This window comes from Saccopteryx bilineata, chromosome 11 (assembly GCF_036850765.1).
Source record: "Saccopteryx bilineata isolate mSacBil1 chromosome 11, mSacBil1_pri_phased_curated, whole genome shotgun sequence".
Classification (NCBI taxonomy): Eukaryota; Metazoa; Chordata; class Mammalia; order Chiroptera; family Emballonuridae; genus Saccopteryx; species Saccopteryx bilineata.
The window spans coordinates 15,998,751-16,017,058 of NC_089500.1; the positions used below are offsets into that span (position 1 = coordinate 15,998,751).

The 18,308-nt window shown below is 38.6% G+C and overlaps 1 protein-coding gene across 17 annotated transcripts in view; it reads left to right on the forward strand.

Moving 5' to 3' along the window:
* TCF4 (transcription factor 4) overlaps positions 1-18,308 on the forward strand; it is a 360,673-nt gene that overhangs the window by 173,007 nt on the left and 169,358 nt on the right. For 15 of the 17 annotated variants that reach the window (XM_066247421.1, XM_066247430.1, XM_066247422.1 and 12 more), the window contains one exon: positions 10,023-10,087. In XM_066247421.1, coding sequence (XP_066103518.1) covers positions 10,023-10,087 — 65 coding nt within the window. Of the gene's footprint in view, positions 1-9,896; positions 9,916-10,022; positions 10,088-11,903; positions 11,924-18,308 lie in introns of those variants that run through there. The other 2 variants (XM_066247435.1, XM_066247438.1) reach the window with 2 other exon arrangements.

An 18,308-nucleotide genomic window follows, 5' to 3' on the forward strand; every position in this document is an offset into this window, starting at 1 on the left:
TAATGTATTACAGAAACATATGTAGGTGACACTTAGATTACTTTCTGTCGGGATAAACATGTTACTTATATGCCTATGTGTATATATGTAAATATAATACATATACTATGCATATATATAAACTATTTAAATATTCATGAGATCCCCACCCCCTTTATTTTTATACAGTCTTGAGTATCATATAAAATGTATTCGGTTTCTTTAAGAGGTGATAATTGTTACATTCTTGTTAGCTGTAAACTCTGCTCGAAACTGAGCCATCACCTACATGCCAGGTGCTAAAATATGTAATTTTTCTGTATAAACCCTCTATAACAAACTTAATACTACACCTTGTCCTCTGTTTTCTGTTCCACTGTCCCTAATTCAGAGTTTAGTGGCTGTTATTTTTACATTTCATGCTAGTGAGACTCTGTTAGAGTCTCACGTTTAATGGGCAGCAAATAATTTATTGCTAAAAATGATTTGTATGGTGAAGTGTAGCTGCTGATTTTCTTAACATTTGTTGGTAAATTCCAAATAATTTAGCCTGGCAATAAAGTCTACTCAACTGAGGTTGTCTCTTCTGCGTCTGGCCAGAAATGTCACAGATCTCCTCAAGAGGGATCAAAGAAACAGATTCTTTTTTGGTGTGGACTTGTAATGCCTTCAGTAGAGCATGGGCCAAGGAGAATCTGTGGGGATAAGGGCCCTTTTAAGTTAAACCAAGTAATGGCCACTAGAGGTTGACCAGAGAGTCTAAGGTGCCTTCTCTCTTGGTCTAGAATGGGGGAAGAGACGCTTTCAGGGCAGTGGCTAATGGGGCTGGTAGAAGAGGAGCAGCCATCCACCTCCAGGACTCTCATGTCTTAGAAGTGTGTTGTTTTTCAGGGGAAGAAATCTACTGGGTAATATGACATTGATTTCTTTGAAACAGTCTGTCTTCACACAGAGATGAGCACATTTAAAGGCATAGTATGCTGCCAGGAAAAGTTTCTCTAACCCAGCAATTCTCAACCTTTTTCATCTCAGAGCACACATTAGCTAATTATTAAAATTATGAGACATACCAAAAAATATATTTTTTACAGATCTGACAAAAAAATAAGTATAATTTTGATTCATTTGAACAAGATGGCTATTATTGTGTTGGCTGTTGTCATTTTTTTATTTGACATTTTAAGGAAAAAGAGGTCAGTACCGCTGACTAAGTAGTCAGCTATTGCATATTTTAAAAATTCTTGCAGCGAATGCTTCCCTTTCTCCTCCCCTCTCTTTCCTTTCTTCTGTCTGTCTCTCTAAAACAAACAAACAGAAATAAATGATTAAGCCCTGGCTGGATAGCTCAGTTGGTTAGAGCATTGTTCCCAAACTCAGAGGTTGTTGATTCTATACCTGATCAGGGCACATACAGGACCAGTTTGATGTTTCTGTCTCCCTGCCTCCCTCTCTCTCTCTCTCTCTCTCTCTCTCTTTTAAAAAAAGAAATAATTCTTGCAATACATGTGTTGAAAATTGCTGCTGCGGGGCTCCATTGGAGCAGAGATGGCCCGGGCGCTGGGGATGGCTCCTTGACCTCTGCCCCAGGCGCTAGAGTGGCTCTGGTCGCAACAGAGCGACCCCCCGGAGGGGCAGAGCATCGCCCCCTGGTGGGCAGAGTATCGCCCCCTGGTGGGCATACCGGGTGGATCCCGGTCGGACGCATGTGGGAGTCTATCTGGCTGTCTCCTCCCGTTTCCAGCTTCAGAAAAATACAAAAAAGAAAAAGAAAAAGAAAATTGCTGCTGTAACCCATGAAATGGTTACCTGGTAACTGTCTGAAAGGGCCTCAGAGAGCAACAATTGTTTGTCTTTTTAAAATCCAGTTAAATAGGTTGCATCAGGTAGTAATTGATTTTTTGTTATTCACTAGTTTACCAGGTTGATTGGAGTTTGATCTATTGTAATCCTAAAGGCTGTTAAATTGGTTACTTTCTGGCTTATTAGCCTAACCAGTGAGATTTTATTAAAAAACAAAAATAGAGAATGCCAGATTTCACTTCACTGAATTCAAGTACTCTGGGGTAGAGAACCCAGGGATCTTGTTTTAGGAAACTTCTTACTGATAACTGTTGTGATAAGCAAGATTTCCTAGCCTTAGAATTGAATTTGGGGGGAGTACTTTCTTCTACACCCATCTTGTGTCTTCCTTTGCTCCTAATAATAGAGCAAAAATATTTTATTTCTGCTCGCTTTTGACACCTTTAGTATGTATTGCAAATATCCTCATTTTAGTTTTATATGAAATGGTCATTTTTTTCCTAATAAAAAATAAAATTTCAAATGCATATGTTATTTCTTCTGAGGCCACACAGCTCATCGGTTATACCCAGTTGTCACAGTCAGTCACTGCAATAGAAATATAAAATAAGGTTGACAGGACTATTAAGATCTCATTCACATGAATCCAGTGGTAAGTTACTGACTACCATACTATATATAGTGGTAAGTAAGCTGAGTGATTTTGGGGTTGCTCTTAGTCATTCAGGTCTCTAGGGGACCTTTGTACAAAGTGCTGATTCAGAGAATCATTACTTTGGTGGCTCAAGTGGCACGTTAGTGGCCTTAAGGAGTTTTTTGACACTCCCCCCAAAACAGCTAAGTTATCCCCATGATTATGTTGATTAATTGCACAGTCTGTGGAGCGAGTGTTATGTTCAGTGGAAGATTTTCCTGCATTTGGAAAATAAAGCATAAAATTCATATGCTTTAATTTGATCATGTGCATGCGTCTCCTAGTAAGCATGCCACTGAGAGGGGGTTTATTTTGGCTCTTGTTGTCTTGAGCATGAGAAATAATCCATGACAGTGTTATCATTCTGCATTGAGAGAGTACAGTGTTTGGTCTACCAGAGAGGATGGTCACTCGGAATGTTCATCAGTTTTAACATTTTCATCCATCAAAGGACTTGAGAACATCTCTTTGATTTACTACAAATCGAGTTAAAATTGCTTGAGGGGGGAGGGTTGTAGAACACAGGGAAACAAAGACAGGTGGAACAATCTTTGTTACCACAGCTCGTGCTGGTATTGCATCTAGAGTATGCCAAAAAGAGGTGGCATATAGTACAAAAGAGATGGGGGGCTTTGGTACTAGAATGGGAAGTTTTATGTTCTAACTTCATCTCTTAATATCTGTATAACCTCTTGTTGTATAGTCTGGCTTCTTAATTTGAGTAATCTCATCTATAAAAGTAGGAATTAAAATGTCCATGTAAGGGGCTTTGTGTTGTCTTAAATAATGCAAGTTAAATGACTTTTTCATACTATATAATGCTTTACAAATATAAGTTCTTTAAAAAGAATTGAGTATTGATTCTGAACCATGGGCATTCCCCCAAAGTGATGATGTCTCAAGACACTCAGCCTATCTGGAGTTTGAGTGCACCCACTGTTTTGAAGGCAGCACAGTGTCTAGACAAGGTAAGGTGCACCTGTGATGAAATGCAGCCAGAACCTCTTGTTTCCCAGGATCGGAGCTATAGATCATTGCCGAACAGTCTATTTTTGTGACTTAATCACATCAGTGAAAGAGAGAACTGATGCTCGTTTTCCCGGGAAATGGCTGGCTTTCTCTTTCCCATTATTTTTTGGTACAAACTCTGTGCCTAATCATCTTTTCTCCCGTTTTTCTTTTTTCTGTTTTCAGTTTAGAAAGAAGGGGAAGAAGAAAATTTCTAAACTGTGGAATGACTAGTTTACTGGAATTGTGTTTTAATTCTTTTAGCATGAAATTTATGAAGTTCTGGTTCCGGAATGCCTGCAGTGGTGAGAGTGGCCTGGTATAGGAAGATTCTATAGAGGAGAGCCAGTGTTCTCTGAATTTTAGAAATTGAAGAATGACATCAACTTCTGATTTCTTGCAAACCCAGACTTTCACCCCCAAGCTACTCAGGGTTAATTAAGGTTGACCAGCTAGTTAGAATAGCAAAAGTGAATCTGCATAGAAATACCACAAAAAATCAAAATAATGTTTTTAGATGAATCTAAATTAAATAAAATTCAATTTTAAACCTTACTTTATTTATTTGATAGAAAATTACAACCATATATTAAATCAGTACATTTTTAGTGTTAAGTTTTTTTATAATAGTAGTTCCTAAAGTTTCTTGGGACTTGTATCAATAGAGAAAATGACGGGGACAGGTATGTTCATTTGAGTAAGTTTAGGAAAGATAGTATTAAACGAAATGTCCCCACTGCAGGACTTCTCAGGGGCTTTAACTTTCTAAGATATAATGTAAATTTCTGGGGAAGGGATATAGTTAGCTTGTAATATTTTTCTAGGCCCTTTTAATTAGCTTCCTTTTTCTTAAGCTTGTTATGAGGTTACTATTACACAGAAGACACTAGTGAGAATTGTGTTGTGTTATCCTATATTATAATTATATTTTTACTTTTACTCTCCTCTGTGCATTTAAATGAAGTCATATTCTCCATATAGAGAATGTGTAGAGTTGCAGTTTGCTGCCATGTTTTTGTTGATAAGTTGCTTTGAGGTAAGGTGGAGATAGATGACTGTAGTAGTTTATTGTGCGACATCACATATTCTGGTATACATCATTTGTACAGCTATAAAGTACCTAGAGACCTTTTAGAAATGAAACACAATGTAAATGTAAATTATCACCACCTTTAGGACACTTTCATTAATTCATATCAAATTCATGAGTGTTTTGAGCTCTGGGATTTGAGTGTTCAGTATTGAGCTTCTTGCTTATTTATACATAGATGCCCCACCTCCCAGAGTTTAAGTATCAGCAGCACAGAATATCAGAAGTCCAACCTTTGGAATGAGACTTCTAGGGTTTGATTCCTGGCATCGCTTAGTTTCTGTGTGACCTCTGGCAATGTTTGTAACTCAGTTTCCTCATCTGTAAAATGGTGTTTATATAACCCTCCCTGGTCCCCACAGGTTCATTGTGCAGCTTGAATAAATTAGTCTATATAAGGCCTTTGCATTGTGGGTAATACATAACAAGGGCTCAACTATTCTTATTTGAGCAAGGAAGGAAAATGCAGGCATGGAGAAGATGAAAGCACTGTGAATAATGACCTCATGTATATTTTCAGAACCACTAAGAATTGCAGTCATTGTTTAATGAAATAGTCTTTTCAATATAAAAAAAATTAATAGGGTAACCAGGAATAGGTTGGGGTTGGGGACAGGGACAGAGATTTATTCTGACTGGAACATGGCTAGTCTGATGGCTGAGAACAAAAGGCTCATTCTTCAGTTCCCAGAATGAGGATTAACAGTGAAACGGCCTCACTTGGTATTGTCCTGCAGTATCAGATAATAATTTTTTAGCAAGGCTTTTCATGGGATATGTTTCACTCTAGAGGTACATTTTTTTTCAATGATAGGTGAAATTTATATATTTATATAAATTTTATATATAACTTTAAAAGTGGTCTTTTAAGAATGAGAGGCTAGCAACTTGATGACCTTATTATCCTTCTGGTCAACCACCAGTGGGATCCCCACTGTCATAGCTTCTCTCTAGAAATCATAATATCAGTAAGTTGTTCTTGTCTCTCACTCGTTTCATGTAGACGACAACTGTCCAAGTGTAGTCATCTCCTAAAGGTGAACTTCCTAGACCTGTCCCTGTGAATGAATGGAATTATGAGATCATTTTTACCTTTATGTAATATTTTCATTCTCATCTAATTCCCCTGGCATTCCCTTACAACAGGATACCACGAATATATTGGAAGAAAAATTAGAAGGCAAATGAAAAGTTATATTACAATATAAAGGTATTAAATTTGGAATTACATAGGCATTTGTTAACCATAGTGTCCCCAAGTAAACCCCACCCCCTATCCTTCTTGGGCCAACAAGATAAAGGACTCCTGAATAGATCAACAAACATATTGGTCTTTAAAAATATTGGAAGTAGCTTATGCAGTATTTTCTGCTTAGATTAGATTTTCAAGGGCAACAGGAGAAGCAAGTGCATCCTTTATTGAATGTCAATTGGTGCTGTTTTTAATTACCAAATTTAAATATAGGTTTTAGTAGCTGATGGGTTCAATTTGGACAGAACACGTATTGACTTTCGGGGCTGTTTGTTCACTATAGATGCAGACTTGTTCTAGAGAATGGGGCTGTGTGTTGAACTTCTTTGTCTCTAGAAGGATTGATTGATGGGTGCTGTGTCTGCTCATTTATAGCGTTTTTCTTGTTTAATTTTAAAAATTGTAACATAGTATTACATGTTCCTGGTATACATCATTTCTGTAGAAGAATGTTGTTTAGCCAATATGTCGGCTTAGTTTATGAAATCCTCTCTATAGCTTAATTCAGCCTTCAGTCTTCTCCATTAGGTCATATCATCCGTTTCATGCACGGCAAATTGTCACCAGCAGCAAAATTCAGCATTTGGTCCTTTTAGGTATAAAAATGAATCAAGTGCCTGACAAGATTTGTTTCTGGTTCCCCCTGCCCCCCCACATCCACCCTTTCTGGGCACACAACAAATGTTACTAACGGGTACTTTCAGTTTTTAAAATAGGGACAACAGTACTCCATGCAGTAAAAGACTTGAGCGATTAATGCTACCCTTATGCCTCTTTTGAGTAGTTTTAGCCATGGGGCTTGGCACTGCCACCATTGTCTTTGTGCCAAAAAATATCCGCAGCGGCTGTCGCATTCTAGTACTGGAGGTTTGTCTCGAAAATTCCGCAGTGAACGCACCGGGCTTGTTCATCACTGCTATCTCTTTTAAATATTGGAAAAATAGAATCTTGAGCCCTTTCAAAGCTCCGCTGTGGTTGTGGGGATGGGGGAGGTGGGTGGTGAGGAATGGAGAAAGGAGGAAAGAAGCTGTTTGTGCCAGCCAGTTGGTCTAAGTGACAGAAACCCATGCCTGGTGTGGAGTAAATGCGGATATTTAGGAGCTTTTGTGTTCACGAGCACAGATACTTACTTCAGAATGCTACTCAAACATGGTATCAGCACTCTTGAAAATTTCATTGTCTGAGACAAATGTCCCAGTGAATTTTAAGCAGAAAATCAACATCAAGACCATAGATAATTTTTAGCGGACAGTTTACACAAAAGATATATTTGTTTTCCTAGAAATGGAGGTGTCATTGTAAAATGGCTGCTTTCTGTCCTCAGGAAACGATCGGACTGGATAGACTACGTTTGAGAAAGCACTTGGTTTTATCCACAGTCTCTGATTATTTTGCTCCCAAACAGGGGTTTGGGCTCTGAGGGCAGATTTATAGTTGAATTTGGGAACAAAAAGATGTAATAAAGTTAAAGGCTTGCACTATCAGAATGAAATGTGTTCACTCATGATCTCTGGAGCGATCTGTTTGATGGTAAAAGTGGATGCTGCAGATGAAATCTTTACAAGAAGCATAATCCTAAAAAAAAAAAAGTGCACCTCCCAGCCTCCTGCTGGCTGCACTGCCTCTTTGGTACCTCGCAGACTTCGACAGAGTCCTGGACTGGTGCCCATTGATGTCATGGAAACACTCAAATTACTGAGAATGATTCATGTCTATGCTAGTCTCTTATCCTCCCCCACACAAACAGGAGTAGATTTTTAACCCTGACAACTTGTAATTTGCAGTGGGTTTATTTTTGTATCTGGATAAATATTTTTTAACAAGCAAAATTAAGATTAAGCAGTCTGTATCTGATATGATAGTGGAGAATGCTGGGCCCATGTAGCCCGCAGTCCTTTGGGGACTGTGTGCAGCATGAATTCATATTCTTCTCGTCTCCCTCCTCCTCTTCTCTGTTCCTCCTCCCTTGCTTTTCCATTCCACTGTCCCTCTCTTTATTGCTCTCCTCTCCTCTCTCTCTCCCATTTATTCTCTTTCCCTCCCTCTCTCCTATTTACTATTTGCACTGACCTTCTAGCTTCAAAATAATGGTAGGGATAGCTCTAACTTTTATGTATAAATTGAGACAAATCCTGGTAGAAAAATTCATCTCTCTGAGAGGTCTGTGTGCTGGACTCAAGTTGGGAAATAATGCCAGGTGGTGAAATTCTATAGGGGATAGGTTCAGTAACTCCTTCCAGAGAGAAAAATAGATAGCCTTTTTTCCTTCAAATTGTATTTTACAATCCAATTTTTATCAATGACCAAAACAGGACACTCGATGTTCAATTTCTTAGGAAGTCAGAGCATATTCTACCTTATCTATTTACCTATCTATCATCTATCTTTCTGTCTGCCTGACTACTTACCTACCTCTCTACCCGCCTTTCTAGTTGCTAAACAAGGGAATATTATGTCAATGTGGATTATGGTATGGTTGAATTGAAGCTTTTTAGATGCAAGAACTTAAGGAAGGACACGTCATTAGATAGCTCATAAAGGTCGAGTCTTTTCTGTTGATAATATCAATAAAGAGAAGTTAAAGGGCATCTATAGGTTATATTTGACTTACATAGTAGAGTAAATACATCTGTATGACCATTTGCACTGCTGGACGAGTAAATGAGTCTTTTCTTCACTGTAAAACCCTCATACAATTACAGTTATTCTCTTAGTTGTTCTAAGACTGACAGCCTGTGAAGTAATATCCTGCTCCATTGGAATTGAAACTGATGTGGACATTGATTTTCTACTTTGCACTGGACAGTATACCAGAAATTGGTGGGGATGTTTTCCCAAGTTTGAAATTCATTGAAATCAACAGAAAAGTTAATACTGGGTGTGAAAGGGTTAATTTTAAAACTTATGTTTGGCTTTCTTTGAAAATATCTATTATGTACATATAGTAGTGACTTAGCTACAAGGTGCACTTTTGATCAGAGAGAAGGTTTATTAAAGGTGCATTCTTTGTGTGCTGTCATAAAGGCATGTACTAATAGCATTGCCATTGACCTAAAACAAAAAATGACTACTGTCACTTGAGCATTCGTGTTAATTGGGTTGAGGGGAAATTTCGAGGGGGGGTTTGGAAACTTTAGATGGATACCATTCAGCCCCTCAAAATATAGTTTTGCATTTTCCCATTGGAAACACAATAGTCTAGTCCTAAGTGTATAAAGTACAGTGTCTCTTAAAACTGTATTCTCCAAGAAAGGAGTATCCCTCAGTTTCAGGTGGTGTGGGGTTTGTGTTCTGGGTACTTTGGCCATATCACTAGACCTTTTTAATGTCCTAGAATGGATCGATTTTCTATGATAACTTCTTATGTCGCTAACTAAACTCAACTGCTTAGATCTCTTATAATGTGTTTCCATTGTCTCCCTTGCTGATGATTCAGGCTAACCATGCTTTTAAAAGAAACACATGAGCAGCCTTGATTTCACCCTCAGATGAGGCTGGATACAGCTCCGTCTATAAAAGCTGAGTTGTCAGAATTGGAACAAGATACTCACATTCCATTATCCCATGTCCTGCTGAGTCTGTTGGTAGAATCTGAACTTGGGTTCAGAGGGGGCAGTTTTTCAAAAGCCTTCTTTTCCAAATGTAAACTTCATCATCATCTTGATCATGATGGAATTTACTCCTGGGAAAGGGAGTTAAAAAAAGAGAGAGAGTGAGTCTCAGAATTTTGAATAGTTTCTTTGCTGTATTCACCATCTGGAAAGCCTTGATTGATTAGCTTTGGCCTCACCATTCAGTGTCAATATAATCAATGGGAATTAGTAGACGAGGGTCATTACATAGATAATTTGCCTGCTATGTAAATAAAAATGAAATTGTTTAAATTTTGTGAGAGAGAAAAAAAGTGAAAATAAGGAATGATAATTTGTTTGTTAGAGAAGGGGGAGGCCATTGGAATGACAGTTTTTGGAAGTGTGGAGCAGTTTGGCTAAGAATAGGAATGAAGGATATTTTTTTCCAGTTTCTCATAGCCAGCGTGAGGAAGTGCTGTTCTCTCTCTGCTTGCATACATTGCCGTAGTGCCTACTTTACGTATGTAAACATCAGGGAAGAGAAGTAGATGTCTGTTACCTGGAGGATTTTTTTTAAAAAAGAAAAACACAATTTACACTTTTTTTTGTTGTTGTTTCTCTTGGCAGGTAAAACAGAAAGGGGCTCATATTCATCTTATGGGAGAGAATCAAACTTACAGGGTTGCCACCAGGTAAGTGAGAATCTCGCATGGGGAAGGGTTGAATTAACCTAGTAGGTGGGTTTATTTTATGAATTTGATATTGCATTTTTAGACATGCACTGCAAGTCTGCCGATGCCTCTTGCTTTTAAAGAGTAATGAAGTAACAGAGCTTGGGAGTAATAGACTCCTCATGTCTATTACTGGCATGTCAGGACTGCACTCACTGGCTCGTTTTTATTTTTTAATCCATCAGCCGATACCAATGGCACTGTTTGCAAACCAGCGATGTCAGTTAAAGTGGTTCTAGCAAAAGAGTTTATTTGCAATTAAGAACTTAAGAATTTCTTATACTGGAAATACTTCATGCAGCCATGCGTCAAACCTTGGGTTCGGGTAGCTCTTGCCCTAAATTATAGTTTTCATAGGGGCTGTATGATGTTGTGTGAAAACAGGGTTGTATTGAGGGATAAAAATGTCTGTGAAAATATGATTTGTTGTCCCTTTTTGTTTCTGAATTGTTTTTGGCTGGAAGTCAAGGCCAGCAGGCTAACAGCAAAGCCGTCTCAGGGGAAGCATGCGTGAGCTAGAAAAATAAGAGTACTTTAATTAAATAATAAAATGCCAGTGTAAAACAAAGGTATAGCATGTGTGTGTTTGTGTCTCTGTGTACTTTGCATTTGCATACTTTTAACTCTCCAGAGAAAGCCCAGTTCTAAAAATACTATCAATAGCCAAAAGTGTAAGCTTTGTTTCAAGAGAATTGAGATTTTATAGATGCTTTCTTTTTATTTTCAGTACCAGTATTAATCATATGTTTTAAATATATATTTTTTAAGACTTAGGTTTTCTTTTTATCAGTGCATTGGTTTCTTATTTTGGAAAACTCTTGGTAGAATTTAATAATCTCTTTAATAGTCAAAGCTTTCTACTGTTTTATTATTCACCCAAACAGACGTATGTTCTTTTTGTGTTGGAAAGGGAATGCTTGTTCTCTTGAACCCTCTTGCCCTCCCATTTCCTTTAATGAAATGGAAAAAAAAATCATCTATTAGACACATTTAAAGCAACTAATAGAACCCAAGAAATGTAAGCAAGCAGTGTTAGTAATCAAACAGAGCCCAGGTTTCTTTTTGTATCAGTTATAGATCACTAAAGGTGGAAGTCTGGTGGAGTGTTTTTTTTCCCCTGGATGTATTTGCATTTTTAAAGTTGACTCCTTTGGCCCAGCGACCGGTGTAGTCATATTCAGCATCTGAAAGATTTGTCGTGATGAGGTGAATGGTGCTTGGTTGGGAACTCCTGCTGCACAAGCTGCAGGGTACAGTTCATGGCAGTTTGTTTGGAAAATAATTCTGCAGGAAAGAAATTTACAGCCATTCCAGTGCAACGGAAACATCTTTGGAATGTGAGTGTAAATGTTCGGGGGTAGATAGCTTGGGCGACACCCCTTGGTGCCGAGTCTCTGGTGTAAGCTCCCAGTCCTTGAAGAAGAGCCTGTTCCTGTGTATCTGGCTTGTGAGGGTCAAGGCAGAGGTTGCCAGAGTTTTGGGGAGAAGTTGACAACATCCTTCCTTTTTACGGATGGTCATGGCAGAGGTCTCTGTTTTTGCTGGGCCTCTTTTTCTGGTCAATGAGAGAAGAGGCTTCCTCGCCCTGGTATCCTTTCTTACTAATAGGAATTGGCGTGATTCCTCACAGACACAAAGATTTCCTGTGCTGAGTAAGCGCGAGGTCCCTTAACTTGTGAAAGCATCACCCAGACCGCGTGAGTCTGTGTGTGTGTGCTGGGACACTGACCCTCCCTCGGTGTGTGGGAAATTCTTCCCTCGGGTGAAACTGAAGTTAATTTTTTTGGCAAACACAAGGTGAGAAGTGGAAGGGGGCAGAGGGTGGAGTATAGAGGTGGATGGACTGGCGTGTGATGGCTGGATTTCTGGGCCTTGGGAGATTTGTTTTGAGACATTTATGTCCAGGCAAATTCTGTTGGGGACAGGATTATGATTGCATGTGTTTTTTCTTTAAAAAGTCTTCATAACATAGATGCGGAGTGTAGATGCTTTCATTCTTATTTCTGCTTCCTGGTTGTGAGTCTGCGAGAGCTGACTGTCTCTGTGCTGCTCAGCCCAGTCTCAGCAGTATCCAGAAGCAGTGTGATTGCTTATGGATAAATAAAAGAACAAAATTCTGGAAATTTTCTGTTTGAGGAAACAGGGGCTAGAGATGAAAAATATACATATGATGAATTTCTGCTTTCTGTGAAATTTGAGAAGAGTACATACCATAGTGTGTCTTCCAGTGAATGAGTCTCCTTGGTACCGAATTGTGTTTTGAATCCCTGTCTCCCACCCCAGCCATGCAAACCAAAAAGAGAGGCAGCATCCCCCTATCCTAGGCTTCAGGTCTAAACAGCAGATCACAGCAGAAATGATTCCCCACTGTGTGGCAAGGTGAGTGACTCCCATGGAGCGGGAGCTTTTGTTTTCTCTCCTGTCTACTCCATTACAGAGCCGCTGGATGAAAAACCTTTAGATGATCTGCCCTAAGGCGCTCCAGAAGCTGCTTTATTGTGTTAGAACAGTATCCTGTGGACTTCTAGGATGAGCACTGTTACACGTGAACTTGCTTATTCAGGTCCCAGTGGCCTTTTGTTTGCTGTCGAGAAATGCTGGTGGTGAGCAACAGGTAGTAAAATGTTGTCCTAGGAGAAATGTATATTGTTTCAAAAATGCATCAGGTTAAAAATTGTGTGTGTGTATGGATGTGGGTGTCTGTCTATTATGTTTCTCTGGAGGATTTAACATTAATAGTCATAGACATGTGGCTTTCAAAAAAAGTCTATATTTTAGCTGAAAAACAAAAGTCGGCAAGTTCTATTTGTCAATTAAGTCATTTTCATGAAAAATAGTATGGGATAATAGGAGTTTATTAATTCATTTCTATATAAAATTATCAGAAATAAATAAACATGGTGACTTTTCAGACTTTTGAAATCGTATGTTGAAAATGACCCAAAAAACAAAACAGAGCGACTAAAAGTACTTTTTTTTTTAGCTCTCACTAAATATGGCAAAACTGATTTAAATCAAATTGGGGTACGGAAATCACACCCAGACTTAAAATGTTCTTGCCAAATTGCAACCTCATACTACTTTTACTGGCAGAGAAAATAAAATTTATAATGGAAAGTCTGACAGAAATGAAAATGAGCGGAAATAAAGTTTTTCTCAAGATTTACTCCAACCTTAAAACGATAGATAACCAATAACCAATATACCGAATGGGCATCACTACAGAAGACAAAAGAAAAAATAAGACCCTTTGCTTTTGGCCACTTTCACTGCTTTGAAGAAAACGTTTGGCGATTGCAAACTTTTTTTTTTTTTAATCTTGCTGAGATCTTCTGTTTTTGAATGGAGATGATGATTTCAACACAAATGATTGTTATTATGGCAGAAGTTTTCCCCTTAAGTGGAAATTCGGCATTGATTATCAGGAGTTGTTTGTCTTTTCGTTTGGGGATATGGCCAAGTCTAAAGCAGTGGTTTCATTATTATTGCCCGACCAAGGTAGGTGTGTGTGTGTGTGTGTGTGTGTGTGAGAGAGAGAGAGAGAGAGAGAGAGAGAGAGAGAGAGAGAGGGGAAGAGGGAGAGATGGAAAGCCAGGCCTTGTCTGAGACTAAGTTAGAATCTTATGAGATAGGCCTTTGCTTTTCTGACCCCCAGGTGATTCTAAGGTGCAGCGGGGTTTGGTGATGATCTAGAACATTCTGTAGGAATGGACTCTATTTTAAATATGTGTGTTCAAAATCGGTGTTGCCGCTGACCTTGAAAAAGCTTCTAGACTTCTTGCCTTCGTTTAGTTATTTAAGCCACAGAAATAGATTGCATATGCACTTCATTTAATAGGCAGTGAGGATTACTGATAATGCTAAAAATCAGGAAGATGCCTTAGGATCTTTAGACAAAATCCCACAACTGAACGTCCAGTTCGTAACTTGTTTTCTCTCATGAAGTTCAAGGCTATAATCTCATCCACATTCCTTTTCTTTCTCAAGTAATCAACTAAGACTGTGCTGATGTGTATATCTTAAAACCATCAGGATTTAAGAATTAGGCCTGATCTCAAGTGCCTTGGCTGAATTCATTAACTCGGAAGCTATAGAAGAGAGGGGTCTTCTCTGTATTCAGTTTAGCTTCCGTAAACCAGGGCATTTCTGATTCATTGGAATTAAACGTGCAGTTGGTCCTGAAACAAATCTGCATATTTACTGCATTATTCTATACGTAGGTGGAACATAAAAACGAGACTAAGAGACATTGATAAGAGTGTGGTGGTTGAGGGGGGGGAAGGGGGAGGGGGAGGGGCACAAAGAAAACTAGATAGAAGGTGATGGAGGACAATCTGACTTTGGGTGATGGGTATGCAACATAACTGATTGACAAGATAACCTGGACATGTTTTCTTTGAACATATGTACCCTGATTTATTGATGTCACCCTAGTAAAATTAATTTAAAAAAAATCAAAAAATACATATTTTCTTTCACGGTTTTTGTTTTTGATACAAAAGAATTACAGATTGCTTAATTCTAAAACTATTGGCCCCTTTAAGTTTTTTCTTATCTGAAGTCAAAATAAAAGGATTTGAGCAAAAAGGCATACAGTGTTTTGTCTCCTTTTATGAAAGTGGCTGTTTAGGTCTAGTGAAAGCGGAAATACGTTTTGTTTTTGATGTGACAGTAGGCTGAAGTGGCGGTGGCGGTGGGAAGTCTGGGTCCAGGGCGCTGCTCTTTGCACCGGCTCGCTGTGACCGGGGGTGGAGGGGCAGTGTGCTTCCCTAGCGCCTTCCTCCACTTCCTGCCGCCCTCCTTCACTTCCTGCCACTCTCTTAATTCACCATCTCTGTTTCTTGAATTCTGGTTTCCACCAGGACCGTCAAGTCCTGGAAGGCGGGGCCATGACGGCTTTACCGTGTACAGTGTGGCCTCTGTGCCCAGCACATTGAGGGTTAAGACCTAAATTATTTTTCCCCAGCATCCCTCTTGGGAATCATTTCAAGAGGAAGTCTGAATAACGATGTATAAGAACCTGGTAGTGAGTCATTTTCATACCTCCAAAACCAGAAAATCCTACTTTCTAAAAAAAAAAAAGTTCTTCGGAAGCCTTTCTTCTAATTTACTGTGCAGACCCTGGAATGACACTGAGGTCCTGTCGTTGAGAGGCTCTTGTCACACACTTTCAAGGGTTCACTGTTCTGACCTGAACATTCCAAGTGTTCTATGTTTCTTCTTGTAGCTGTGTTGTTGAAACCAAAGGTCAGAATCCAGGCCCGTTGTTTCTGAATGTACCAGGGAGGACAGTGGGACAGAAAATTTGAAATTAGGATAGTTTCAGACTTTAGAGGGTCTAGTTTGCAGTGTGCTGTGTGACTCTGGCCCTGAGCCCTGTTTTTTGGGCAGCAGCACGTTTGGGGACATGGCTGTGGGTACCCTCTCCTAACAGCCACCAGCACCTACCACAGGAGAAAACGAGCTATTCTTTTATTACATTGCTTAGCAAATATTTATTGGCCCTCTAAAGATGTGATAGGCACTACAGGTTAGGTACTGTGGACAGAAAAATGAAGGGCAGCTCTTTCTTGGACACCTTCCCTTTGGTTTGCACCAGTAGTTTTCTGGACATTAAGAGGAGGATCAAGCTTCATTTATCTAATTAAACATTTATAAATCTCATAGTATACATTTTTAAATACTTACAAAAGTTGTAAAAACAATAAAATGAAGTGGGTGTACTCACTGCTTAAAGAGTGGTTAATATTTGTTACATTTGCTTCATGTTTGTGTATGTATACATTTATATATATTTTATTTATATGAATCATTTTTAAATGAAATATCTAAAATTTCACCTGTAGATTTTTTTATTAATATCTTAAAATTTTTTAATTTATTGATTTTTAGAGCGAGAGGAAGAGATAGAGAAAGAGAGAGAAAGGCAAGAACACGGACCTGCTCCTGCGGGCGCCCTGTCCCGGAACGGGCCTGGCCACCTCTGCACTTTGGACAAAGCTCTCACCAGTCGAGCTGTCCGGCCAGGACGTTATTAATCTTTTAAACTTAAGAACACTTGCCTAATTAAACTATTATCACTCCTAATGAAAGTAACACTAGTTTCCTAATTTAATACCTAGTGTCTGTTCAGATTTCTTTGTTTCATAAAGGTGTTTTTAATAGCTTTTGGGTGGGTTTGTTTTATTTATGCATAGTATTTGGTTTCTTTGTCTCTTTCTAATTTTTTTATGCTAGAATAGTGCCTGTAATTTTTTAAAAATATATTATTTCTTTTAAAGGGATTAGGTCAGTTGTCTTGAATAATATCCCCCCCTTCTAGAATTATGGTTTATTTCTTTGTGGTGCTGTTTAGGTTGTTACTCTATCACTTGTCTTGCCTATAATTTGAAAATTACTTCTAAAGGCTTATTTAGATGAAAGTTAAAACATTTTTGGCCTGCTTATTTATTTCATAGATGATGCTATGTGGTTCACATTGCATTCTATCCGGAGGCATATAATGTTATGTTGCTATTGGTGATGCTAACTTTAATCACTTGGTAAAAGTTGCCTGGTTTTAGTTTGCATCAGTGCTGCTTGCCTGAAAAGTTTTAAAACTCCATCATTCCTTCTACATTTATAACTGACATTCTTCTGTAAAGAATTTTCTATCATTGTTCATTTTAGCATGTCCACTTAAATAAATGCTTCATATATATACAAGGGTAATGTTAATAATGTTTGCGTTAAATATTGTCCCTTACCTAGAAGATGCTGCAAGCATTAAAAGCTTCTTCAAATCTTTTAAGATATATTCATATGAAAATAGCTATGGTTCAGGCTAATGTTCAAAAAAACTTTTCTTTTTCTTTCTTCCCTTTTCTTTCTGAAATTTGAAACTTTGTGACAATCTCTGCACCCCTAGCAGATTAGTTTTGCCATAAGCACTGGTGTTTCTGTAGGTTCTCATATTGCCTCAGTATTCTAGAAATTGTTCTGCAGGAGCTCGCAGGGTTGACCATCAGAGGCTGACTGCTTGAGTCTAGTGGGTGTTCTGATGCTCTGTGCAGTAGCTCTATCAAGGCTCATGGGTCAGGAGATAGTAGTTCCCATTCCTTCCCCTTGTCCTCTCATAGCCCAGACATGGTTGATGAGTGAACGTCAAAATGAGTGAATTTCTCAAAGTTAATATGAGTTCGATCTAGAGGTTGCCTGGGGAGATAATATTAAATGCCAGTATAAACCTTCCAGGTCATTATTATAATTCTAATTTAGTAACTAAGAAAATGATGTTTAGCCCTAGCCAGATAGCTTGGTTGGTGGAGCATAATCCCGATGTGCAAAGGTTGCAGGTTTGATCCCTGGTTAGGGCATGTAGAAGATCACATTGATGTACCTTTCTCTCTCTTCCTCTTTCTTTAAAATCAATCAATAAATTTTTTAATAAAGAAAATAAACAACAAAAATGATGCTCAGAAAAGTAAAACAGATCGACCCAAGATTTCACCCAAGTAAGTTTCAGAGTCAGTCTTTGATCTAAAATATCTGCCTTTAAAGCCAGTGCTCTTCCAACTTGGGTTTCTCACTGCCCAAGCGCATGATGGAGTTTCTAGGCTCAGAAGTCTGCAGTAGAGCCCATCTGGAAACCACTTTTGGTCGATTCTGGGCTCCCTGCAGAATTCAGACCTTAACACCGTACTGAGAAAAGAGTAGCCTCTCTTAGGTCTGCTCAGGGTGGGCGAGGACCTTGAGCCCAGTTGGTGCCGCAGGTATAGAAGAGGGCATCCACGCTGCTCCTGAGCACCCAGTCCCCCCTTTTAAAAATATAAAATACATGTGTCTATATGAATAATATATTCTGAAGCATCCTCAAAATTAGCATATGTAATTTCATTAAAACCAATGAAGATGTTCTGTGAAAAGGCTGGGGTAGAATATGCCAATTCACATTTTAGCAACAGCATAAACACTTTCATAATAATGTATAGATTATATTTTGGCCTTGCTTTTTGTGCAAAGCGGGCAGAATATGGTTTGCTATCACACGAATTTGGATTCATCATAGGTCAAATTATTTTTCCAAAAATGAAAGAACTACTTAGAATGAAATTATGAAACAATACCATTCACAGGCTCTTAAATGTGACCCAAAATTTTTTCGGTGATGGCATTTTACACACTTGTGAAATATACAAAATGA